Source organism: Solea senegalensis, linkage group LG3 (assembly GCF_019176455.1).
Source record: "Solea senegalensis isolate Sse05_10M linkage group LG3, IFAPA_SoseM_1, whole genome shotgun sequence".
Taxonomy (NCBI): domain Eukaryota; kingdom Metazoa; phylum Chordata; class Actinopteri; order Pleuronectiformes; family Soleidae; genus Solea; species Solea senegalensis.
The window spans coordinates 5,487,135-5,513,938 of record NC_058023.1 but is presented as its reverse complement, the minus strand read 5'-3'; the positions used below and the strand labels follow the sequence as shown (position 1 = coordinate 5,513,938).

The 26,804-nt window shown below is 41.2% G+C and overlaps 1 protein-coding gene across 1 annotated transcript; it reads left to right on the top strand.

Annotated features, from left to right (window-relative positions):
- Positions 1 to 856: 856 nt before the first annotated feature.
- mta2 (metastasis associated 1 family, member 2) lies at positions 857 to 26,220 on the top strand. Its single transcript, XM_044022566.1, has 18 exons — positions 857 to 1,353; positions 8,789 to 8,856; positions 9,989 to 10,082; positions 18,835 to 18,952; positions 19,707 to 19,770; positions 19,917 to 20,034; positions 20,141 to 20,243; positions 20,614 to 20,713; positions 20,838 to 21,026; positions 21,537 to 21,611; positions 21,696 to 21,754; positions 21,860 to 21,960; positions 22,547 to 22,686; positions 22,791 to 23,019; positions 23,839 to 23,928; positions 24,018 to 24,136; positions 25,587 to 25,729; positions 25,843 to 26,220. The coding sequence occupies exons 1-18, from the start codon at positions 1,326 to 1,328 to the stop codon at positions 25,994 to 25,996; spliced, it is 1,992 nt and encodes a 663-aa protein (XP_043878501.1). The 5' UTR covers positions 857 to 1,325; the 3' UTR covers positions 25,997 to 26,220.
- The last annotated feature ends 584 nt before the right edge of the window (positions 26,221 to 26,804 follow it).

Here is a 26,804-nt window from a genome sequence, read left to right as displayed (position 1 = left end):
GGCCGATTAAACTGTACTGTTTCTTGAAATAAATCAAAAATGTTCCTAAGTGCAAGATTAGCCATCATAATATAAACATTTATTTATTTAATAAATAAATAAATTCATTCATTCATTCATTAGTTAAAGTAATTATGGTGGTGGTTATGGAGGACGATAAATGACATAATAATAAATAAAAGAGAGAATGAATGAATGAATAAGTAAATAAAAATATTACATTTACTAAATGTATTTTTGTATTTATTTAGTCATTTATTATTTTATTTATTCATACATTTATTTATTTCGTTATTTCTGCATTTATGTATTCTTTCATTTATCTATTCATTCATTTATTCATTCATTCATTCATTTATTTATTCATTTATTAATTAATGTATCCTTATCCTTTATCCTAATTCATTCCTTATTTTATTCATTTATTTATTTCTGTATTTTTTTTTATTCATTTATATTTTCTTTCTTTTATTTATTATTATTATGTCATTTATTGTCCTTCATATGTGGTAGTGGTGGTGGCGGGCTCCCAGCCCAGGGTTGTCTGTGCACGCCACTGTTCGTAATTGTGCACGCGTGCGGGTGCAGGCGCGTGCGCAATTTCCCTGCCTAGCCACCGTGTTTTCAGTAATTGAACTTCCCTCTCTCTGTGTATAACGTGTGTGTTTGTATGTAGACATGACATGACGTGACAGTGCATTATTTTCACTTACTTTTAAAATGTTTAAAAAGTTACACACGAGGTCGTGTGCCACCCGTGCGCGTTTTCCATACTGTATATAAAGTTGTGTTTATTGAAACCTCGGCCAGTGGGTTGAAAAAAAGAAAAAGAAAAAAAAGTTAATTGTGTGATGCCGGAGATTGTCGGTAATCTCCGAAGATGACGATTAGCGCACGAACGACGGGGGCCAGTGAGTGTGTATGTGTGTTTCTGTGCGGTGTGTGTGTGCTGAACTGAGCGGAGGTGAAGAAGAGGAGGATGAAGCTGGGAGCGGAGGATGGGAGGAAGAGTGGAGTAAGAGACAGGCTAGCAGTGTGTGAATGTGTGTGTATGTGTGAGTGAGGAAGAGGAGAGGAAGGTCGCGTGAGGGACCGAAAACAAAGACGTATATATTTTTGTGGGGGGGATTTAACCTTTGGAGCATTACGAACGGAAACTTTCAACTTTTTACCCGCCACTGCTCGGCTCGCTGTGCCCGGAGCCGGCTTTGTTTCACGGCGGGGGTGTCTGCGATAAATGAAGGAATAAAATAGATCCCCAATCGACCATTTTCTACCCAAGCGGGGAAAACCGGGGGGCAGTTTTTGGCTGAGGATACGAGAGAATGGCGGCTAACATGTACCGAGTGGGAGGTAAGGAATGTTTTACATTTTTAAGACACCCCCCCACACACACATACACACTCAACGTGATTGTTCGTTTCGACACACGGTGGCTAGCAGCTAGCTAGCCGTCTGTCCCGTTAGCCGCTAACTAATGCTAACTCTTTACTAGCATGTGTGTACGTGCAAGAGCGTCAAATTTACTAAAACATCCGACAACGTAGTGTGAATTAAACCAATCAGAAAAAAAATGTAAATAAACACTATATATTTGTGTTGTTTCTGCTCAGTTTCCACGATTGGGAGCCGCTCGTGCATTCGGCTTGGGTATAATACGGCAAGCTGTGTTTATTCCTGCAAAATATCAACTTTTTAAAATGTGAAATCAAGACTAATATCTTAAGGCTAAATTCCGTACGGTGGCGGCTGGCTGCCCAACCGAGCCGCGCGAACTTGTCATAAAAGTTGGTGGTGTAATTTAAAAATAAACGCAGCGTGGTGGTGGGCAGCGGGAGTTTCGCCGATATGTAGTTTTCAAGTCGGCGAGGCGACCGTAAATTGTCACATTTTCTGACGTGGAGTCGGTACATATGGTAACGTCCTGGAAGTAAACGCAGCGCTAGTTAGCATTAGCTGCCGATGGAGGGTCAGCATCCGAGTAGCGGCGCCTCTGGTAGCTAGCTAGAGTTGTGGTCGGCTCGGCTGGCTTTGTCAGCGGGGGTGGGTTAATTTCATTATCGCCTCCGCCATATCACTCCATTTGCATCGGGTGGCGTTAGCCGCGCGAGCTAACTTTCATTGCTAAGTTGTGTTAGCTGTGTAGTTAGCGTAGCCGGTTCTATTCCCCGTTGAGACGCCAATCAGATACGTGTTTACTGAGAACATTTACTGCTCTCCATAGCGCACACACAAGCATGTACGAGTATATAAATACATTTTAATCGTAATTTAATTTGAACCTCTAAAAAGAGTTAGCCGGGGTAACCGTTACTGTAAGAGAGACTTCCTCTATGAAATGCTGCGCCGGTGTTCTGCTACCTTCTTCTACGGTTTTCCACTTAATGTATAACTCGCAGCGCTGGGTTACAAGTGAGAAATAAATGTAGTGTAAGAATAGCATGTTTTGATACTCTACTATTTTCCCTTCTCTACAGGCCAATATCCCCTGTCAGATAGTGCTCCCAGTACAGAATCACTTTGCATTACACCACTACTCACCACATGGGCTCAGTGAGAGTATGGGGAGTTTGTTTTGATACTGTATTATAAAATCTTGAATAATGATTTCAAGGCTAGAATATCTAGAGAAAACAATATCCCTGATCGCTATATCCCTGACCCTGATTGCTCCCAGTATAAAATCACTTCGTATGACAACGCTACTCATTTCACTGGCACTGAGAACATGTGGATGTCGATGGATAGCATGATTTATCAGAACACCTGTTTTGGGAACTGAAGAATCTCAGCAAAACATAAATAAACACACCACAGTGTAATGTCCTGTGTTGTCAAAGCTGCCCTACAAAGATCAGATATTTCTATACTTCTTTTTTCTGACATTGGGTTTGCAACAATATGGTGCCCTAATGGACAAAACACTGCATGCTGAAGTGTCCCATTGAGTAACAAGATGCATAGTAAAGCTGTGTTTGTTGTTGGACCGGTTTGGTATGTATTAGTTTATTAGTTAGGAGTAGTACCGAAATAAACAGCTCCAACCATTCAATTTTTCTGTACTCTTCCCTTGGGATAACAGTAATGGTGTGGTATGAGTGAAGCTAGACTGGCTGCACCCATGACAGAGAGCTGGTTCGCAATAGAAAAGCATCACTCTCCCATGACCGGCGTTTCATTAACGCTTGCAGTCTATTCTCATACAAAGCTTGACGTATTCTTGAGACAAACAGCCACAAACTAAGCAGGAAAAAACAAAACACTAGACACTCTTGTCTTGCTGTCTGTTCCAAACCATACCGTACTGTACCAAACTGAACTGTACCATGATGGAAACTTAAAATACCCTCTAGTGTCGTAAAAACATAAGGAAGTGCTTGTATAAATATGTAAGATTGATGGTTTCTAAAGGAGTGCCTTTCTAGTGGAGAGAAGTGATGCAGTGCCCTATAAGATACCCGTGCAACTTTGTTTCCTGTGGGTGCCCTTCCAGTCTAAACGGGTGCCATTATGAATTTCCCTACTGACTCTACATGACAATGTCCTAAAGGCTGTCCTTAGAGGAAATTATTTCATGTCCGGTATAAAAAATTGCCCATCTTTCTGATAGAAAGTGATGCTGCGCTCTAAAGGATGTCCCTGTATACACAGATGTGTGGGAAAGTAGGGGCCCTTTTAATTTTTCGCCCCCTGCCTTCTAAGTGCCCGTGCACGCCACCACTGATGTGAACATGTGCACATGGGTTTTGTAGCCTTGGGTGTGGATCTTTGTAGCGTCTGTAAACATCAATAACGCTGTCAGGACGCTGTGTACCTTCTTTGAGTCTGGTTCTGTGGCAGCAGAAATGGCTGAATCGGCAGTGGGACCGTGTGACGGGCTATGTATAAGGTCACATAGGAGTCTGGAGTCTATTTGGGTCATCCTGATTAAACACTACATTAATGTCTCAACAGCTGGGTTTTGTCTATTAATACACTGGTAATACCACATGTTGTAAATATAGCTTGCTGCTATTACATATCTGATACTGATAGATCTTTGCATGAGTCTTTGCACAGGTCATGTTTGTGTTGGTGGTAAACTGCCAGACTAAGATGATGGTTATGATACAACAGGTATTGATGATGTACACAGAGGCTCAGCACTCTTCAAGTCTCTTCATTTAATATGGAGGCATATTTCTATATGCCGATTTTTAGAAATCAGGGCATTCAATGGCTGATGTTTACATTAAAGTTATGTTCATATTTTGAAAGAAAACAGGCAAAATAAATGAGTGGACACCAGTGTAATTGACAGCTGGTATCATGCAATAGGAGCCTTGTTGCAGGTGACGCCTCTCAAGTTGTGTTTGCTGTGTCAACATGGCGCTGGCCAAATCGCATTTCTGGAGGCTTCAAAATAAGAGTTCAGATTCTGATAGGTGATGTCATGACTGGTTGCCACTCGGTGTTTGATGATGATGCCACTGTCCCTTCTCTGTGATTCTATGTCTAGCCCATAGACTATTGTAGCAACATGTGTATGGTTATGTAATGATTTCCTAGTACTGTAAAATAATCCTTACAGCACATACAGTAACCCAGTTAACTAGGTTGGTTGTACAATGCAGATACAGAAATAAGAAAAGCTAATGCACTTCTTGGTATAGGCCCTACTTCTAATGTTAGACATTATACATTTGCAAGATTTATAAAGCAAGTGTCTCAACGGGGATTTCTTTGTTGCAGCTGGTTGGTACAGGCAGTTCTATTTAAGTGAGCGCCTACATTACCAGTCCTTCAGAGGCGCAGTGTTGAGTGTTGAGGCTGCATGTAAGATCATTATCTTCCCTAGAGATTAGTCAAAGGGCTTCCTCCTCTTCATTCACCCTCTAGCACCCTGTTCACTGCACCACTCCAGCCACATGTGCACATCATCCACACGGCTCTTGTCAGATCTTTGTGTCCATGCTGCCCATACCTCTGTTCCCACTTTAACATGAAAGCAGCTGATGCCTTTTTCACCACTGACATCATTAAGATAAGCTGTCTCGATGGTGTTATTTATTTCGACCCATTGTATTGATGGACTCGTCACACTGGGAGAGAAGAAGAGATGGATTCCCTGAATATAGAATAACGTTAAGAGAGAATCCATCATGTCTAGTGTATGAATCCACTTTTGGTGTCTGTGTCTGTGTTATGTAATGAGGTGACAGAGGTTGTGCTCCTTCGCTGGGATCGAGGAGGCAGTGCTTCTCTCGAAGGAGTCCCCATCAGTGTGTTAAGTAGTGCAAGAAATCCTCTCAGGTGTCTGAATCCTTCCTTCTCCTTCTTCGCTCGTGGTGTGCGATGCATCAGAAACCCACTGGTTTCCTCCTGAGCCACTCTGTCCTTGCTTGTGGGAGGACCAGATGGAGCTTGACGTGAATCCACACAGCATCAAAAGCTACACAGCAGCACGGTGTGTGCAGCCGTGGTGTGATGAGCGATGAATCCCTGTGGCATTTGATCCACACAATGTTTAAAAAGCTGATGACTCCCAAGTTCAGGCAAACTGCAGTTGATGTTTCTATTTATCTGCAAATCCAAAAAAAGCTAAATCTAAATAATCAACACTGATTAGTGTGCACCAAACAAGATAAAATTGCCAAATTAAAGTCAACATTACTGCTGTTGTGAATATCTGCGTCATCATAGATTACCAAAAAAATAATCGAATAATTGGATAACCAACCCATTCCATATTGATAGCGATTATTACTAAATAATGAGGCTGATAACAGATTTTTGGAACCAATATATAGACATTAGAGGACACAAAGAAGCTTAATGTCCTCATTAGCGGACAGTCATGGCACTAAAGTAATTCTTGTTTTACCATAGATGGCAAAGTTGCAAACAAGTCTGAGGACTCGGCTGTTAGCTGGAGAGTCGGAAGAGACGTCACACACAACAATCTGTTGTTAGATAGTCATTCTCTGCAGAGATGTCTAGAAAGCGAGATGAGTCACTTCTACAGGAAAAGGATGTATAACCTACAGTTATTGACAATCAATTTTATCTGCAACATATGTGTCCTCGATTTTTTTTGTCAACAACAGTGATGACTCGCAACCCTAGCCTAAACCGATGCACGAGTGATTTTAAGTGCACCAGAAATGTCAACTATGTTAAAGAATGCACTTTATTTAATTTCTTTAAATCACAAAACAGCCTGTATTAACGTCTATACATACGTAATGCATACATTTACACTACATTGATACAATTTGGCAATATGGTTGAATTGATGGATCGTGGTCATTGTTTGGCACCAAAATTGTGTCTATATTACTTTTGAGTCTGTTGTCGGGAACAGGCCTAGTGCAAACTCGGGTTAACTAAAAATGTAGATATTTTTTAATAACCTGAAAGTGACTTTGCAGTGTTCACTCACGTGACTGTGTCTATTTTATGTTAATTTAACTGTTCTGCCTGTTGTCAGTGTTGTGTAAACAGATACAGTGTCTCTGAGACACTGTTGCGTCATTATTTGGTTTTTCCTGCTCAGCTGTCGAGCACACGTGAATGATCTGTCACGTGTTTGTCTTGATTTGGTTTGGTGTTATACCGTCACACAGTCCAATCTAAACTAATGACATGTGATGACAGGACTTCTTGTGATGTTTACACTGGACATTAATACTTTCTTCGTATTATGTGGTGTCTGTCTTTTATCGTGGTGGTTTCTAAATGTGAAAATCTACTGGCTGGAGCTTGCGGACTTGAAACTGCAAGAAGAATGTTGCGGTGACCTTGTCTTATTTTTTCCTCTAAAGAGGAAGAGACTGTCTGCAGCTTTTTTTAAAAACATAAATAACAGGAAAAGGGAACATTATGTAGCCTTTATTTCTTCTCTACTAATTAGCTAACACTGGTTAACAATGGCCGGTTGCTAATTTGGGAGAAAAAAAAAAAATCATAAGCACAATTATTTAACACAATTACTCGCTGGCTTTGGAAACAAAATAAAAAAACAAACCAAATTAGATGATGAGGTTTTTGTGCACTCACACTAGTGTGGCTCTATTAAAGAAAAACAAGTTGCAAAGGCTTTAATTTTTTTGTTTGCTTCTGTACTGTTAGGTCATAAGCCAATTTGTGATTGTGTTTCAGATGATTAAACAAATTGATCAAATTGTTTCCTTGTATTAGAGACATAATGTTATTAATCTGCCTGCAGCCCAATTGGTTTTACATTTCCTCTTGACCAAAGACTTAATGAATTTATAATGTAAGTCAAAGGAGAAGCGTAAAGTTAACACCTGCTGCTGTTGGTAATGTTTCCACCTCCTCTGTCCTCGACAAATAATTTCCTGCTCTTACTTTTCACTGTTGCTCTTCCTCCTTTTGTAGCGTGTTCTGCAACCAAGCAACCAGCTGTTGAGTAGATGACCTGCTTCCTGTTCACACAGACATGACACATGACATGACACGTGCATAATATAGACATGTGATAACTGCCTTCACTTGGCTTGGTACAGAAATATTATTTCTGAAAATGAGCTAAAACACTCACCTGGACAGATTGATTTTGTTTAGAGTGAAGCCCCACATAACCTGCAGTTCCAAGGTTGATACAGATATTAGCCAGATGCAGTCATTTTAGACCATTTATGAAATATTAAATCATTTCAAAGACATAATTCTCCAGTTGTGTGACAAATATTGCTTTCCCAAAAAGAAAAAATAAACGACTACGCTAAAAATGCTTTTGCAGATTTTTAATTTGACATTTCTACAGTCTGTGCCTAGTGAAGCATGAAATAGGAGTTTTTGGATTATATCGGATTTTACATTTTTGTCTGTTCGATAGCCGATCCAGTGATTTTGACCAGTATCAAACCGATACTGACTGATACTGATTCCCATCCCTGATGTTTAACAAGAGTTTGAAGCATGTTTTCACAATTCTCTGTTGTGAATAAATAGAGAAAAAGACTCTTATTGTGATGTATCGCTATACAATTGCTGTGCAATATATTGACCATCACAGAATGGTTGCATCGCGATATTCTTGGTATCGTGGACCATGTACTGTACCTGTGATTCCCACCCCTAATCGTAACTAGTGTCTACCAGTATGGATTGGTTGTAAGATGTCCTCTAGTGGAGCCAATTAATTGGCTAAAAACATCAGGAGGCATACAAATGCTATCTTTAGTACCAATTTTATTCTATTTTTTCCTAGGTGTTGACCAATCTTTGATTTATCAGGCCAATAATTGGTCGACTGCTGCTTTTCCTTGTATTGTTTCAGGTGCACGTTAAATAATTGACTTTAGACACTCCATGAAATGAAAAATTGGCAGTTTATTGTTCAGCAATAATTAAAAAAAGAAACGTGTCAGTTACGGGGAGGTATGTTATAACATAGTATTGCAAATAGAGCAATGGCACTGATACCCCTTTGGTTCACAACCTCCGACCATACCTCACACATCACATCAGTGGATAATATCACTTAAATTAATTGTGTTTGGACAGAGAGCTTTCCTGGAGCTCAAGTAACAGTGTCTGACGGCTCTCCCAGCAGCTACTCATTGTTGTGCGGGCAGGCGTCCAATAAGAGAGTTGTGTGTCAGTGTAAATGGACCCCTGTCCATCAGGTTAGCCAAAAATCTTCTCACTTTTGCCATTGCACCCTCAGAACATGTACACAGCTGCAAAAACATGAGGGTGTCTGTCAGGAGCACATGTGTATTTAAAGATTGTTGGGCACATTGACATGTGTTAAATCCTAATTTACTCTTCTGTTTTCCAGACTACGTGTACTTCGAGAACTCCTCCAGCAACCCTTACCTGATCCGCAGAATAGAAGAGCTCAACAAGGTTGGTTGTCATCTTCTTTATGTCATTTTCTGCCCAATTTGCAACCACAATGTTCACACTAAAAATGTATGTTAGCATGAGCTAAATGTGGTTCCTGTCTTTCCTGACACAAGTTGATGGAGCGCTGCATCCACTTACATAACAACAGTAGCATATGACACAGGCTTGTTTCCCAGTCAAAGGATTAAGCTCCTTTATGTAACACTCTTACGTGGAACGGCTCGTGCACCAGGAGGACTGTATCATCATCATCACCATGCTGAGTGATAATAAATGGAGAGACAGATCTGTCGCTTATTTAATCGAGTAATCCAGTTTTTGGTCCAGAAAATGTCAGAATATGTTGATAAATGTTTCCCAAACCTGGAAATGATGATGTTCTCACATGTCTTGTTTAGTCCACAAACCAAGATGATGCAGTTTTAATGATTTGTTTGTGATATGGAGCAAATGAACCAGAAAATATCCACGTTTAAGAAGCCGAGAAATCGGCAAACGTCTTTTAATTATTGTTAGTGGAAAAAAAACACTTAAACTGATGAATCGATTATCAAAATTATTGATGATCAATTTAGTAATCGAATAATCGTTACAGCCCTATAATCAAACATTAAAAATGTTTTATTAAATTAAAGTAGCATGATCTTCTGTTTCTGTACACCCATGATGGTTCGGTCAAATGAACCTTGACCAAACAGAAGCAAGTGCAACTGATTTATGCAACATTTGCATGTCTGGCAGTTTAAAGGTTAGTTTTATTGGACTCACCACATCTGTATGTGTATGTTGGCTAAATGTAGAAAAATTGTGGTATTAAAATGCAACATTCTGCAACTCGGTGAGTGGTTGGTGTGGATATGAGCAGAAAATGTATGTAAATATGTTGTATTTTAAGGGATTAATGAACATGGGCGGGCTCAGAACTGATTGAAGCTAAAGTGAGATTGTGTGAGAATGTAAATGATAGTGAAACACACTTGGAAACTCTTTAATGCCTCTGAATAAACCATTACCAGACAGAGAAATGAGAAGTAGCTGCAATTTCTCAGACTTTTGGCAGCGCGAATCTCAGGTGGTTAAACCAGCGCTTCATTATGTTGCTGTATTCTAACCGCTGACTCTCCCTTTACAGACAGCCAACGGGAATGTGGAGGCAAAGGTGGTGTGTCTGTTCAGGAGGAGAGACATTTCTGGCAACCTCAACACTCTGGCTGACAGCAATGCAAGTGAGTAGCGACCACAGTTTCCAAGCCTCCCGTCATCTCCCCTGCACTTGTTTTCTCCTGTGTTGGAGCACGTATGACATGGCTCGCTGCCTTTTATGAACCTGTTCCTCATTGTGTTTCACATAAAAGCCCCAGAGTACCTCCACGGCTTTTATGATGGAATTGTACCAAGGTCTGCTTCAGGGTTATTTCAAGATGGTCGTTTTTAACTCCGGAATCCACACACATATCCTCTGTCTGGACTCTTACGGCGGAGTCCAGGCAGACCACATGGGAAAAGAACTTTCCCCATAGGATATTTTTCCTTGTTGTTCCTAAAAAAGTTTTCCGTTAACAAAGCCTTGTTTCTAGGAACATTGTCATACACGTTTAACCCTTCTGTTACCATCTCGTCACCAACAGGATTTGGTGTGCGAATTTCTCATTACCGTAACTCATAGAGCGTTATTGATATGTAGAAAATTCAAAAACTATGGACTGGCGATCTGTACACGGTTTGACGTCACCTTTGAGATTGGCACGGCACACCCCGTGACCCTCATGTGGAGGATAAAGCAGTAGAAGATGAATGGATGGGGACCGGAAAGCAGAGAAATTGTTACTGACATTACTTCCAATCACAGACAAGATTCACCAGCGTGTCACGCGATTGTGACGTCAGCTTCTCAGTACCATAATTCCTAAATGGTTGAATAACTGCCAGTGAACTTTTAAATAAGGGCAGCAGCACTCACTCTTTGAAAATTCAGTTCTGCGGCCATAAAATAGAAAATAATCCATACCTGGCACACAGTGCGGGAAACCTTGTTTTCCTTCACATTATTATTATCCGGTGGTTTTTGAGGCGGTTAACATGCATGAAAACTCTGGAAACTTGGCATGGAGGTCAGGTGTGGCAAAAATGCGATATTGACATGATGCTATAGAGCCAGGGCTCTATAGCACCCCCTTAGGTGAATCGCGGATGGAGCAAGCTAAAACTAAGTTGCACCGAATTTCACAAAAAAATTTATGGATTATTTACTGGTCATCATGAATTTGTTTGCGCTTCATTATTAACAAACTAAACATCTTTTGGGTAAAGGTACATTGATCTGCAAAATGCAACGTTACCAATACCCGTTTCAGTAGATTTTACACATTGTGTTTTACCCAGACACACGCATACCCATGTAGACTAGGGGTGCTCAAAACTCACCTTCCTGTTTCACCCACAGCCCAAATAGTAATTACAGTAGCGATAATGATAAGAATAAGCGCTGACTAAATTAATATTCTGGTTATTTCTAACCATTTTAATTGGTGATATTGTCTCCTAACGCCTCAGTATGTGGTTCCTGTCCTTCTCTAGCCCAGACTGTGTCTTGTGTCTGAGCCAAGGAGGTGGGAGGGTGGAGGTAGTGGGGTGGTGCTAATGGCATGCAGACTACTGAAGCCTGATCACACTCACTCATTATTACCCACACACCCCAGCACCATAACCAAACCCCCCAACCTCCCTCCCTCCCTCCCTCCCCCTGGGCTGCAGTGCTTCAGACAAAGACATCTGCACACACACACATACACAACAGGGATGTTCCTAACGACTTATTTCCCCCCGTCGATGAAGTCGAAATGTACATTTAGAGTAATTGACTATGCTAAAAATAAGCAGCATCAGTAAGGGTAATGACTTCATACGGGTTAGTGTTAGTGGCTAACGGCCTTCTCAACCTGCACAAACTCCACGCAGCGGCCTGGAATAAATCTTTATTTTCAAACAAAATAATAATCTGGCAGTATTTCATCAGGGTACTGGAGGAGGAGGTGGGGGCTGCTGTCTGCCACCACTGAAGCATCAGCAAGTGTCGGGTGGTGGCGAAACATCACGGTCACAAGCATTAACAGTTTGCATTCTACATCAGTGAATTTATTAGTTAAATTCACCCATTTTTTCTGCTGCGGACAAATAACAGTGATGTTAGAGAACACCTGAGAATTACTATTAACCCTTCTGTTACCATCCTGTCTGTCGCCAACAGCATTTGGCATGTGTACTTCTCATTACCATAACTCCTAGACTGTTTGCGATATCTAGAAAATTCTCCCGGGAGAAAAAAACGAATACAGGAAAGCAGAGAAATAGAGCTTTGTGTCCGTATATGTGTCATTACGGTAGAACTCTGCACTTCCACAGAACGACCAACGTCCAATCATAGATGAGATTCACCAGTGACGTCAGCTTCTCAGTACAGTAATTCCTAAACGGTTGAATAACTGCCATATATTGGAAGTGAACGTTATCGAGGCAGAAGCACTCACTCATTGAACATTTTATGACAATTCTACAGCTGTAAAATCAAAATAAATCCACACCTGGTGCCTATTGTTTTCCTTCAGATTATTATTATATCCGTGGCTTTTTTGAGGGGGTTAACATGCATGAAAATTCTGGGAACTTGGCATGGAGATCGGGTGTGGTGAAAATGAGATACTGGCATGATGCTCAGACCACTGTGTTGTGCCAGGGCTCTATAGGGCCCCCTAAGGTAATCTTGGAGTCTTGGAAAATAAAGGCAGAAGCACTCAGTTTTTGAAGATTTTTGTGACAATGCTACAGCCATAAAATCAAAATAAATCCAGACGACCTGATTATCATGATGGTCATAAGAGGGCTAACTACTATTTTCTTGATTAATGGACTAGTAAATGTTGATCGATGTTCCCCAAATCTCAGAAATGACAATGTTCTCAAATGTCGTGTTTTGTCTAAAAACCAAAATTATTCAGTTTTAACGATTTCTTTGTTCTATGGAGCAAAGAAACCAGAAAATATTCACAATTTAGAGCTTGTTTTTAATTATTTAAAGTAATTTTCAACACGCACACCATTTTGGCTTAGCTTTTCTGAAATAATTAAATAAATTTAAAAAAAAGAAAAAATGTGTCTGTTCTGTTTTACTGAATTAATAATAAATGAATAAACAAATGATACTTAGGCGTTGATTTAATGGAAGCAGATGTGTCCCGTTAAGTTAAATACACTTTTAGGTACTGTATTTAATTCTGAAAAAACATAATATGAATGTATTTTTCATGAATGAATCATCAGCTCTTTAATTTGGGAAAAACAGCAGGTATTTTTCAGGTGAATTCAATGCATCTCTGTATTAAAATGGATGTTTTTGTTCTTTTTGGTTTCATGCTGCTTTTCTCCACGTTGGAGATCAGACTTAATAACGTGATGGTGGTTTCATCATGATATCTTTGCCTCTATCCGCAGCCTTGATGTATCTTCTATTCTTCTCTTTTACAAAGCTGCTTCTTTAGAGTCTCTCCCCTTCTTTTAGTGTGTCCACCGACTGAAGATCCATTTGTCTAAATTTGAATTTCAGAGTTGCTTAGTCTTTTAATTGAGCATAGCTTCTTTAAGATTAGCCAATTAAGGCCTGCAGGAGCCTAATGCCTCTTTTACACCAACGTTGGTGGGTAGTATTGGGTTTATTCTTTGAAAGACATGGGTAAACCTGCTGAAAAAAGGTAATCAATTACTTTTCCTTGGTCAGTAGAGGAGTTTTTTAGCCACAGGAGAAAGTGGTTACAGTTTTATCATTTTCTTTTTGTCCATTTTTCAAGAAAAGACTCTCCAACTAAACCGCTGGAGTATTTACTGATACCAATATCAGTCTGGTACAGTCTATTTAAAGTTAAAAAGCTCTTAACAACACAATTGTGCCATTTCACCATGCGATATATAGGATTTTTGGATTGTATTGAATCCATCCGATATCAGATCCACCCTTTTTGATTTCGTATGTGGACATTAACAGTATTTTGCAACATATGGCTGGGCAATAATTAAAATAACAATCACATATAGAATGTACTTCAACAGCTGTATTCAAGAAATGTCCAATTAATAATGATTAAAATATTGATTAATTTTACAAACACCGCTATTTTCCATTTGCACAGATTAGTTTATTTCCACCACACAGTAATTCTACAGATGTGTCTTCATAATCTGTCATTTATTTTCTTGTTTATTCCAGTATTTGGTCCGGAAAATGTCTGAAAATGTTGATCCGTGTTTCCCGAACCTGGAAATGATGACGCTCTCAAATGTCTTGGCGCAAACCAAAAGGATTCAGTTTGGACGATTTCTTTGCTTTTTGGAGCAAAGAAACCTGACAATATCTACATTTAAGAAGCTGAAAAATCAGACAACTTAAAAGATTTATTTAGTAATCGATACATAAACGAATAATGGTTGCAGCTCTATTCACAATACCTCTTATACACCAAAATCAGCAGGTTTTATCATCCCCTGTAAAATAGTGAGAAAGAGGGAGACCCATAACCAACAGAGGAGTTTCTGTTTTTCTGTTTTTCTTTCCTCTCGAGAGAGAAATCCAACACTCCACAGAAAAAACTACTGTGTCGCACCGGTAAAGGTGCAGCGTCAGCGTCTAGACTGCCAGAATAAATAATGATAATATTTAGATTAGCGTGTTCTCTGTGGTGTCATGTTTCCATCACTGCCAATTAGAGCTGGAGCGGTTAAAAAAAAAAAGAGTCTCCTGTAGAGTCATTTGACCCGGGATTGAATCCCTGTCGTATCTATTCCAGTTGCAGACTGTGTTGGACCTGCTGGGATAATTCACTGTAACATGAGCTGATGCTAAGATGGACCGGGCTAGTCTGCAGGGATACATTTTCATGCTAACTTAAGACAGACTTTATTTATATTCATTAACCCTTTTTATCCCACAAAAAAAATATGATTAGTTGACGTAAGCCTGGTTTAAAGCTACATCCATAGCACAGACAAGCCTTTCAACTCTGGATCAGAAGTAAGATCTATAATAACACGCCTAATCATGTGAGAATTGCATGTGCAGGCGTAAACAGGAAGCTACTTCTCACCTCGACAGTTGTTTGCTCGGTTTTAGAAAATATGACTAACGAGAAACAACAGTGGAGGAAGATCAGAGCGAGCAGTGGTGTCTTTTTATTAGAGCGATGACTGCGTAAAAGCGAAACTAAAACTTAGTCTTAACCCTTTGACAGTCGAGTGTTGTAGCTGGTGTGAACTAATCAGGAAGTGAATGGTGATAATGGCATCATTCAGTACATTTCCATTGAGTTGGACCACTGTCCATGTCATGCCATGTCCCACACAAGCAGATGTGGGTTCTGGATTTACTGAATGACGTGTGTCTGCCTCTGCATTGCTAGGTGGCAATAGACCCGCTTTCAGTTTGTTAGTGTTAGAGGTAAATTAGGACTGAACAATTACTCGAAATTTCATCAAAATCGCAATACGGCCTTCGGCAATTATCAGACAATTAATTGGCCGAATATTTGTAACTTTTTTTTTTTTCATCTTTGATTTTTTTTTGTGTCATCTTGACTTTTTGTGTATTAAACATGTAGTTTATGGACCCATTTTATTAAAAGAAATACTGCATGTAATTTAGGGCAGAACGATTTTGAATAAATATCTAATTGTGATTATGTTTGACAGGAATTGTGATTGTGGGAATGGTAGTTTTACATCATTATTCTCATTTTAAAATATTTAAAAAAGATCACTGTGCGATATCTGTGCAGATCTGTGAGAAAGAAAGATGTTCTCTTCAGTTTGTAGAATAAGATGTGTCACATAGGTCTAGACAATAATTAATCTAAAATTATATTTTTACTGTTGCTGAATAACTGATTACTGGTTAATATTTGTTATCATTAAACAGTCATATTTAATTTGACTTGGCTTTTGTGACTGTTGTGATGTCGGTTGACCTCCTACCAACTTTGAACTTAAAATATTACATTTTTGAAGCTGGCGAGCATAAAATCGGTCTCATCAGTCCTAAAAATACACCATGTTTTTGTCACTGTTGTCTTATACTTCTGTGAACTACTACTACTTCTGTGAATATACTATACTTCAGTTCGACCAACATGTTCACATGCTTAAAAACTTTGGTTTTGGTCAAACATACTGAGCGTTTCCAAATTAGAACAGGTTGCTGTGACTCAAAAACGGCGGGAAAGTGTGGACAGCAGATGAATCTGAGGCAGAATTTATGCGTTTTTTAAAATAAAAACGTGGACGTGGCCTAAATGGCAGTCATGTTCCATGTGATCGCCTTCAGATCTGGCTGTGATCGTTACGATCTTGTAGCAGTGAGGAGGTGAAGAAGTGCCTTCTCCCTGCTTGTGCTGCTCACTTGTGTTAAACCTCACTTTATCTGCCTCTTCTTCTTTTTTCTTCTTCGTCTCTGCTCCCCTCCTCTTCCTCCTGCGTCTGCACTCACACATCAATTCTTTGTGCAGAACAAAAGGCCCTTGATCTGTCCCCGAGGGCCACAGCACACAACGGGTTAATACTGACTTGCATTGCGTCTTTGTCAGAGCAAATAAAGTGTGCGTGTGTGCGTGTGTGTGTGTGTGTGTGTGTGTGTGTGTGTGTGTTTGTGTGTGGTACAGTTAATGCTGTGTGCGTTTTAACTGTGTGTGTCGCTCCCTCTGTGTGTATGTGGTTTCTGTGTGTGTGTGTGTGTGTGTGTGGAGTTGGGGATACATGTTGGTGGGGATGGGCGCCTCAGGTTTGGTACACAGGGTTTCCTACTTTGTCTGGCAGGGACTAACCGGACAGGAGGAGGAGGAGGAGGAGGGAGGGAGGGGAGTTGAGAGGTTAACAGAAAAGGGGTGTGGCTAAAGGTACCGTCCCTCTTGCTTGCTATCTCTCGCTCCCTCTGTCTTCCCCCCTCCCTCCCCGTGCCCTCACTGACAGGGTTTCCTGTGGCTGAGTGCAGGGGTGGAGTCCGCGCAGATGGAGTGATAGTCCCTCCCCCTCCAGCTTTCAACAAATTACTCACCCGCCTGAAATTAGGAATGCAGTCTTATGGCCAAACACATAAACATACACACACACACATAGATGGATGTATCTTATTTAATTTATTCTTATTATTTATTTCGCATTTCTTCATGGGTTGGATAATGTGAGACGGTCCCTTTGTGTCACTCAAGTCCATTAATAATTCTTGGTGCCTTTTGTATCTTGGTGCATGGGAAATTTCAAGTACGCAGTCGGTAGCGCACAAGTCCACTGCTCCCTTTGAACCAATCAATGCATGACCTTCAAACTGTTGTAAATGGTGGCAGAGGATTAATAAAATAACTAGACTGAACAAAGAATTGAGCCATACTTGGATTAAAGCTGTATGAGATAATTACACGGAGGAAATGTCTGTTTCCATGCACAGTAAAGTCGAGCTATGGTTGTAGCTCGTCTTACCGTCTTACATACAACTGTTTTGCACTACCACTTTTTACCCTTTTTTACTTTCCTTAACATTACCTAAATAAACGAGCTACATTAAGCCCATTGCACACCCTTACCCTTGCCTTAATTTAAAATTAGATATTTATATGTGGGTAATTGTCTTTGTCATATGAGGGTGTAATGTGGGTTGTGTATCAGCTGTACGTATGTGGGTGATATGAGTGTGTATTCTTTGATAAACTACTGGATAACTTGAATATCCTTTGGGATTAGTAAAGTGTCTGTCTGTCTGTCTGTCTACTTAATTGGACTACTGTCCTCTTCCCAGTATATGAGCATGAGTAGGAATTGACAGGAGAGTGCCCACCTCCGCTACTCCAGGAGGCACCACACTCCCTTTCAGCTTTTTAGTATAAAGTGAGTTCAAGTTTAGCTTGCAGCTAGTTGTTGGCATGTCAAGCACCGTGCATTAACTTAAAAACATCCAACTCTTTAAGGTCAAAGAGCATAAAATTGGTTTTGTCGTCAGTCCAAAAAATTTACCAGCCTGAATTTTGCCATGTTTTGGTCGCTGTTGTCTTCTTTTATGTAAGGGTTTAAGTCGGGGGGTGGGAACTGTGTTCCGTGTGCAGAGCACCCAGGTAATCTTGAGTTGTGACCCAGTCACAAAACCTGGGTCTGCTGTTGGATTTTGAGAAATTTGATGTAGCACAATTTCAGTCAGGCTAACATGTATTTTAAAAGTCCAGTTTTAGTTGGACTAAGCTAACAGTTATTTTTACCAATGTCATGTAAACATACAAAATGCAGTAGTTGTGTTAAGAAAATATTAATTCTAAAAGGGAAGGCTAGAAAAGAATATCTCTTTATTTTATCTTTGTTATTAGTCTGTGCAGCTTTTTCTTTCTGGGATGAGCCGATGACACTTGGTATCTGTATCAGTCCGATAAACAGATACTGAAAAAATGAAAAATGTTATGCGAACTAAAACTCCCCTGAATTTTACATTTGAAAAGCCAGACCTGATTTCTAAACAAGCTGGAGCTCTGTGGTTAATAAAAACACAGCTCTTGTTGCTATGATTCTATTGTTACCTACATGTTGTTATGGTCTTTCTAAGGATTTTCTTACCATTGGCTAATGAACACTTTAACTTTTGCAGCATTATGTAATCAAACACAGCACTGACTTGTCAAACACACTTCCTCAGAACATTAGGACACTGTGTAACATGAACGGTGTTATTCTGCTGTTCTCTGGATGGTGATGATCTCATAAAACTGTACATGAACTATACAGTTGCTTCATGTTCTGTAGCTGAAAGTTGCCAAACAAGCAAATAAAGGGGTTAACCTGACACCCATGTATGACACAAACCGCAACCGTGTGTGTGTACATAAAACTTCATTTCCGGCTTATCAGTGTGTTTATGTACTGTATGTGTATAATAATGTCATGCTGTCCTGTTTGTGTTTGTAGGAGAGTTTGAAGAGGAGTCCAAGCAGCCCGTCCTGGGTGAACAACAGAAGCACCAGCTCAAACACAGAGAGCTTTTCCTGTCTCGACAGTTTGAATCTCTACCCGCGACTCACATACGGTAAGTCCTCAATCCTCAGTAACCAGTCAGTGAACAACTCCCAATACTCCAAACATGAAAAAAGAAAAAAAAAGGCATTTTTTGAAGGGTAAAAATTAATGTTTTAATGGCTTAGCAAAAATTTTAAGAACAAATATGCATAATTTGACTGTAATTATTTGGATTAGAAAATGATAATCGGACAATGCTGATTTAAAAAAAAAAAAGGCAAATGTCAGAAATGAATCGGTCTACCTCTGCTGACCCCTGCTGTGCCTATTTAAAATTAAACTGCAGCTAGTAAGGCCATCCCATCCTAACAGTGTTGAAAAACATTGTACAGGGTTCTTCAACACAGCAAACCAGTTGTCAGACTGTCCAATCACAGACAAGATTCACCAGCGCATCACACGTTTGTGACATCATCTTCTCAATACCGTAATTCCTAAACGGTTGAATAACTGCCAGATATTGAAAAGTGAAAGTTATCTTGGTGAAAAAGGAGCAGAAGCACTCACAGCCATGAAATTAAAATAAATACAAGCGGCCTGAGTATCACGATGGCTATTAGAGTGTCAAAAGATATTTTCGGCAGTACAAAAACATTGTTGGGCGGATTGTGAAAATGTGGCAGGACAAATCAGACTATTGCAGGATGTGACAGTTAATATAATTAAGGGCAAAACACTGTTTTGCATCAATTACCTTTACCTTCAATTACCAGACCTTGTTTTTGTGCCTCCTGGTCTGTGAACACTCCTCACTCTCTCCACAGGGGAAAATGTAACGTCACCCTCCTCAATGAAACAGACGTTTTGGCCGGCTACCTGGACAAGGAGGTACGACACCATCTGCCACTCACAGCGTCCTCTTCTCCCTACTCATTGTGTCGCAGCATAAAAAGGAAAAAGGACACTTGAATTAATGTGGTGACACGAACCCTTTTGTGAAGCGGCTGTAACGTGATGTTGTTTATTGTGTGCAGGACTGTTTCTTCTACTCGCTGGTGTTCGACCCTGTCCAGAAGACTCTGCTGGCAGACCAGGGCGAGATCCGTGTGGGCTCAAAGTACCAGGCAGAGATTCCTGACAAGCTCGCTGAGGGTGAGCACTGAACAAACATGTTTATGAGTCAGTCACGACTTCCACCCATCTGAACAGCTGACCTTCCTGAGCCTCCGTTCTGACAGCAGTTTCTCTCCTGTCTCAGTTGAATCAGATACTCGGGTCCAGGAGAAGCTGGAGACCAAAGTGTGGGACCCTAACAACCAGCTCAAAGACCCTCAGATTGACCAGTTCCTGGTGGTGGCAAGGTAATGCTCTGCTGCCATCTGTCAACCAGTTACACCATCCTCTCCAGATCCTGTTGCCATGACAATGTCTGACTCCCCCATCAGCACATCAGCAGGGCATGTTGTCTGGAGAAAATACATCAACATTTGTTCCTTTTTTTTTCTCAGCAAGTCTTTTATTGTGAAATACCTGCAGGACTTGCAGATAAAGAGTCCTAGGATTTAGATGACTATAAGAAAATTATGTTATTTTATTTTATTTTTTTAAAGACAAAGCAGGAGCTCTAAAACAGAACTCGGCACCAACTGACTCACAATGCAAATTTTAGTGCCTGAACATCTGTTTCCATGAGCTGCTGTTTCATCCACATCACCCATTTTTTTTCTTCAGAGCTGTCGGGACGTTTGCTCGGGCCCTGGACTGCAGCAGCTCCATCCGCCAGCCGAGCCTCCACATGAGCGCGGCCGCAGCCTCCAGAGACATCACACTGGTGAGACCATAATCACATTATTGTGTTCATTTGCCCACCAAAGGGTTTCATCAATGTTTAAATTGTTGTTTTCAATAGTAACAATCCCATAACGCTGCCCTGCACCTTTTGTCTCTGCCGTCAGTTCCATGCCATGGACACGTTGCAGAAGAACAGCTACGACCTGGCCAAAGCCATGTCCAACCTCGTCCCCCAGGGAGGCCCCGTGCTCTGCCGTGACGAGATGGAGGAGTGGAGCGCCTCAGAGGCCATGCTGTTCGAGGAGGCTCTGGAGAAATACGGCAAAGACTTCAACGACATTCGCCAGGACTTCGTAAGTTCACCCACCTCTCAGCAATCACTGCTTAGAAGCACAAACTATGTATGCAAGCAAATGCAGCAAGTATTGATGGTTTCACAACAGAGGCTCCATCTTTTAATACTTTCGGCCAAAGAAATGATGAGAGGTTCTAAGGTCTTTGAACCTCTCGTCGTCCAGAAGAAGCTCCTGAATCAGTTCTCCCATTTTGTGTATGAAAACACACACACACACACACACATGCATTGAGCGGTAAAGCTGCTGTTAGGGGAAACTGTGAGGGTTATCACTCGTCTTTGTTGAATTGTGTTAATGAATTCATAACAACTTCAGTCGTGTCAGCAGCTCCCAGGGTCTGTTTGCATAGTAAAGACAGATGTGACAGGAGCACAACACCCCCCCCACCACCATATTGGTTAAAACACCTCTTCCACTCATGTTTTTTCCATTCATGTGCACAGTTGTTTGTACTGCTCCCCAGTTTTGTGTCAGCGTCAATTTACTGAGGAATCTCTTCTTCCTCAGTTGCCCTGGAAGTCTCTAGCCAGTGTGGTCCAGTTCTACTACATGTGGAAAACTACAGACCGCTACATCCAACAGGTGGGACCCTAACACAACACAAATGTCCACAGAGCTTGGTTTGATTTATAGTCCGACTGTAACGTTGCTCTTTTGAATCCCCAGAAACGACTAAAAGCAGCCGAGGCAGACAGTAAGCTGAAGCAGGTGTACATCCCCACCTAGTGAGTATCACTGGCAACTGCTACTGTGAGCACCTGCTTTGAGTTAGAATTGTTGTCAAAAATAAAACTCCCTCCCTCCCTCTCCTCCCCTCCTTTTTTAACCAGCACCAAACCAAACCCTAATCAGATCATGGTGCCGGGCAGCAAGCCCGGTATGAACGGAGCAGCGGGCTTTCAGAAAGGACTCAGCTGCGAGAGCTGCCACAGTAAGTACATGTTGTACAACAGAGGCAGGAGCAAAGACGTGTGACACGAGTCGCCGCTAATTAACCAGTAAATTAATGTGTCGACTCTCAGCACTGTTTCACATGATTCTTGAGTCGTGTGGATGAAAACAATAACGTTGAGTTCAAATTCATTTCAGCGGCAGTTGCCAAAATCTTAGAATTAGTTTTATATGTGCACGCACCACTAATTCACCCAGTTCCCTTCCACTTGGCCATTTGGTCACATGATGGCTCTAAAGCAGCAACATACATAGAAAACCAACTGTACGTGTTGTGTTCAGGGCTGCAACTATTAAAGTTCTCAGATTTTTCAGCTTAAATATGAACATTTTATATTTTATTTGCTTCATATGACAAAGAAATCTCTAGAATTTCTAAATATCATTCATCGATTATGAAAATAATCGTTATTTGCAGCAAGTTGCACACATTTTCAAGCCTCCAAAATGCTATAATTTGGGCAGTAGGTGAAAATAATAATTGTTTTTAGTCTAAAACTAGTTGTTTCTTTAATGTTCACCTGCAGAAACACCCACTAACAAAAATTGTCCTGTGCCTAATACAGCGGCCCAGTCTCCTCAGTGGTATGCCTGGGGTCCTCCCAACATGCAGTGCAGACTGTGCGCCTCCTGCTGGATCTACTGGAAAAAGTATGGAGGCCTGAAGACCCCCACACAGCTAGAGGGCGCCGCTAGGAGTGGCTCTGTAAGTCTCCTTTCATATAAAGAGTTTTAATCTGTTTAATATGTGTTTTGTATTGGGAATTTCAGTGTAGAAATAAACTACTCCTTCCTTCTCCTCTTGTCCAGGAGTCCGGCCCCCGTGGTCACATGACGCGCCAGGAGGTGCAGGGCCTGTCGCCGTTCACCCGCAATGAGGGCCGAGCGAAGCTGCTGGCCAAGAACCGCCAGACGTTCATCCTGCGGACCACCAAGCTGACACGTGTCGCCCGGCGGGTCTGCGAGGACATCCTGCAGCCACGCCGCGCTGCGCGACGGCCCTACGCGTCCATCAACGCCAACGCCGTCAAGGCTGAGTGTAAGAACACACGCGTTAATAAAACTGACCAGGAACAGTCAATGTTTCAGAATTAGGCGTGTCCATCTCTCCAACATGGGACTCGAAGTTTTCAATAACAAATTAGAATAAGATAAATCCCACCCACAAATGTACGTTTTATAAAAGACAAGATAATCCAATAATTTCTTTCATTTTGAGAACTTGGTTATTTCCAATCGACCCCACATGTAAGTAGACAAAAACCTTGAGGCTTTAAAAAACGTTTACATTGTAAATATAAGATAAAGTCTGTCTGACACACTCATATAACCATAACGATGAAGTAAAACAGCATTTCATAGACGTCCATGTTCTCATTTTGTAAAAGCTCCAGCCACATAATTTCAACTGGAGAAGTAAATTACTAGTAAAATGCAGATTAAACATTGAATCCTGTGAGAGTCTTTTTCACGATTTGAAGCGATACGAGGTAGTAGCAGCAGCTTCATTCAGCCGTTTCATGAATGCTTTGCATGTCTATTTCTAGAGACAGGTCTCAAAACAGCAAACAGACGATCAGGCCTGATGAAGGTCTTGTACTTAACTCTATTTTATAATAATTGTTAGAAAACTGATTCCTAGCATTAAAAGGCAGGAGATTGGCCATTTCATTGTCAATTTTCATTTGATACAGTGGTCCAAATCTCAACTAATAAGCATATTTTACTTTATTTAAGTATTTACACACATGTAGAATATTTAGTTTGTGTGGAATTTGTGCTTAACAGTATCAGATGTTGGATTAAGTGTATTATTAACAGGTTAAGGTAATAAACATTGGTGTTTGTGTGTGTTTAGGTATGATCAGGCTTCCAAAAGCCCCGAAAACTCCCGCAAAGAGCAAAGTGGTGCCACGACAGTCACTGGCCAACATAGTGAAGGATTTAGGTAAGAACGCACTGCTCGATTCTACAGCCATCTTGTTATTTAACCTGGTTTCATCTGCTCTGACGAGTGTCGATGTTGTGTCTGTGTAGCCGTGTCCGCTCCTCTGAAACTGAAGGCCTCCAGAGGACCCCCGACCCCCATCAACAGGAACCAGGCCAGTCAGCCTCGAGTGGGACAAAGCCTTCTGGGAAAGAGAGGGTTTGACAGCGTCAGTATTCCATTTTTATACACACACTCACACTCCTAAACATTATACACACCGGGATTTACAGCTTTTCATATAAGAGCTGTGTTTCAGTTAAGGGGTGGATGTGGGGGCTGAAACAATGTGAGACAGTCTGGTCAGTGGGTAATGGTCAACAGGGTTCCCACGGGTATAATTTGAAAAGGAAATTTCAAGGCCTGTTTTTGAATTGAAAGTGAATTTTGTGCAGGAAAGAAGTTGATATTGAGGTAAATGTCTCCCTTGTTTGTTACGACGCCACCTAGTCTTTCATGCCCTGCGGTGCTTGATGTACGTAGACTAGGCCTACGCAGAACAATCGTCGAGTCGTAAGTACTAGCAGGTGTCCCCCTGCCGTTGACGTGAGATTCTGTACAGAACGATGATTGTCCTCGACAGGTCTCTCGTGGGATAACCTGTATAAATAAAGGTTAAATAAAATTAAAAAATGAGCGAGTAACATTAAGCAAGAGAGAGCAAATGATGTGATGTCTGGGAAATGTTGTCTCACCAAAGAAAAATGGTGAGTCGTCAATCATTTGTCCAGATGCAGAGCGCGCTGCAAATCAATAAAAGTGGACGCCATGGGCGAAGTGGCTCTTACCCTCCCATCTTAAGCTGAATTTTGAAGAAATTGGTCCTGGAAAGTCCTTGAATTTGGTGTGGGAACCCTGGGTCAGTGGTTTCTGACACTATCGCTAGAAAAATGGCTAGAATTCGACAAATTAAAAATAATTTATCGCATGTAACTCAATACGTAAATATTAGTCAAAAAGATTTGTTTGTCAATCAACTGAGTTGAAGCGTGGTATTAATATTTAAATGGGTGTTTTTCAGCCATTTTGTCCATATTCCTGTTCCAAACGTTCTCTGGAACACAGTGAATTGGGCTAATACATTTGGAGGAGCCTGCAAGATGAGGCTGGATATTAAAGTCATAATACTATCATTCTTGTTTTGAATAATGAATATACATATATATCCTCCACAGAATTTACTAAAACAGTTGCTTTATTAACCTTAAACAGCTCAGGCTATGGACTTGACCTCTGCTGCCACCCACTGGCTTTCATTTGCACTGCAACTTAGCTGATGTTGAGGTCTCAAGACGACAACGTCAAAATTGATCCTAGCATCGGCAAAGTGGACCTCTGGAACTTTTAGAAGAACCACTCTGTGCCACAGCCATCTTTTCCATGTGTTACAATGTGTGTTTACATTGTAAACCTGGTTATTTCATTACCATTACCATCATTATGATGTCAGTGTACAGCTGATGTCATATCAAAACAAAAAAAAGCCTCAAGTCTTTGATTCTTGAGGCTGCATCACACTCCATTTGACGTTAAAAACGGCCCTGGACGATCTTTTGTGAGTTAGTTTTCTGAAATGAAACATGAGTGACTAATTGTCGCGGCGTTTCATTGGTTCACAGGCTTCAGGGATGCCTTTCCCAGCCAATGGGAGGCCGTACAGTTCAGGAATGAGGACCACCTCCCAGTCGGTCATTAAGCGGCAGAAGGTCAGCCAGGGCGAAGCTCCAAACCCTGTGGTGTTTGTGGCTACTAAGGACACCAGGTACATTTTATCATCTCAAGAGGCCGACTGTCCCGCAATCGGAATGTGATTGTCGTGCAACCGCGAGCTTTGCTTAGGTCTGTCGATCTGATTTGGGTTTTATTTTCACCCAGGGCTCTGAGGAAACACCTGACCCAGTCGGAGATGCGTAGGGCAGCGAGGAAACCTCACCTCCTGGTCCGGATCAAGCTGCCGCCTCCCCCTCGCTCCCTGGCCATGCCCCTGCTCCCCTCCAGCACCAGTGAACCCATCGTCCTGGAGGACTGAAGAGGAGGACGAAGAACGTCAGGGGAGTCTTTTAAAAGGACAGAGGGGTGGGTGGGGGGGGGAGTTTGGGGAGGGTCTGTGCTCAGGCTGTCAGCGACAGGCAGCACAGTGCGCCATACCAGTAGTTTTAACTCTCGTTCTTCTCAGTGTCATTTTTCTTTAGTCCTTTGTTAATTCCCAAAGTTGTTTTTCACACACACACACACACACACACACACACACACACACTCCACACACAGTAGCACTTATTTTTGAAACTCACGTTGGGCTTTGTAGTAAATTTTAAAATGTAATTTAAAAATCAAAACATTTTCTCATTCTGAAACAATGGTGATGAAGCACACTGTTTTTTCCCTCCGTGTCGCTATGTTTGTGTAAATATGTGCATCGTTAAAGGGGGAGGGGGGGGTGGGTGTCCGTAAGTATGTGAGGAGGGAGAGTGTGGGGGCAAGGCTGTTGATTTGTTGAGTTGTAGATTTTAATCCTGACGGGCTGTCGGCCATTTTCACTGTCGAGGTTGAGACGGAGCCATGCTTCGGAGTGTAACTCCTAACGCTCAGATTAGGGCTGTCACTTTTTTTTTTCTTCCAAAAATCAAGTTCAATCTTTTATTACGTGACACACTGTTCCTTTGAAGGTAAACAAACGTCGTCATTGTCATTATTTATTGTCATTATTGAGCGGCTCGCCTGTGACGCCTCACTCACGTGGAGCTAACAGCTAAGCTAACTGGTCTGCTCAGTAGAAGTAGGTTTTTTTTTTGCAGTAAAAAAAAAACAGATAATCATCGTCTTATGAGCAAAGAGGG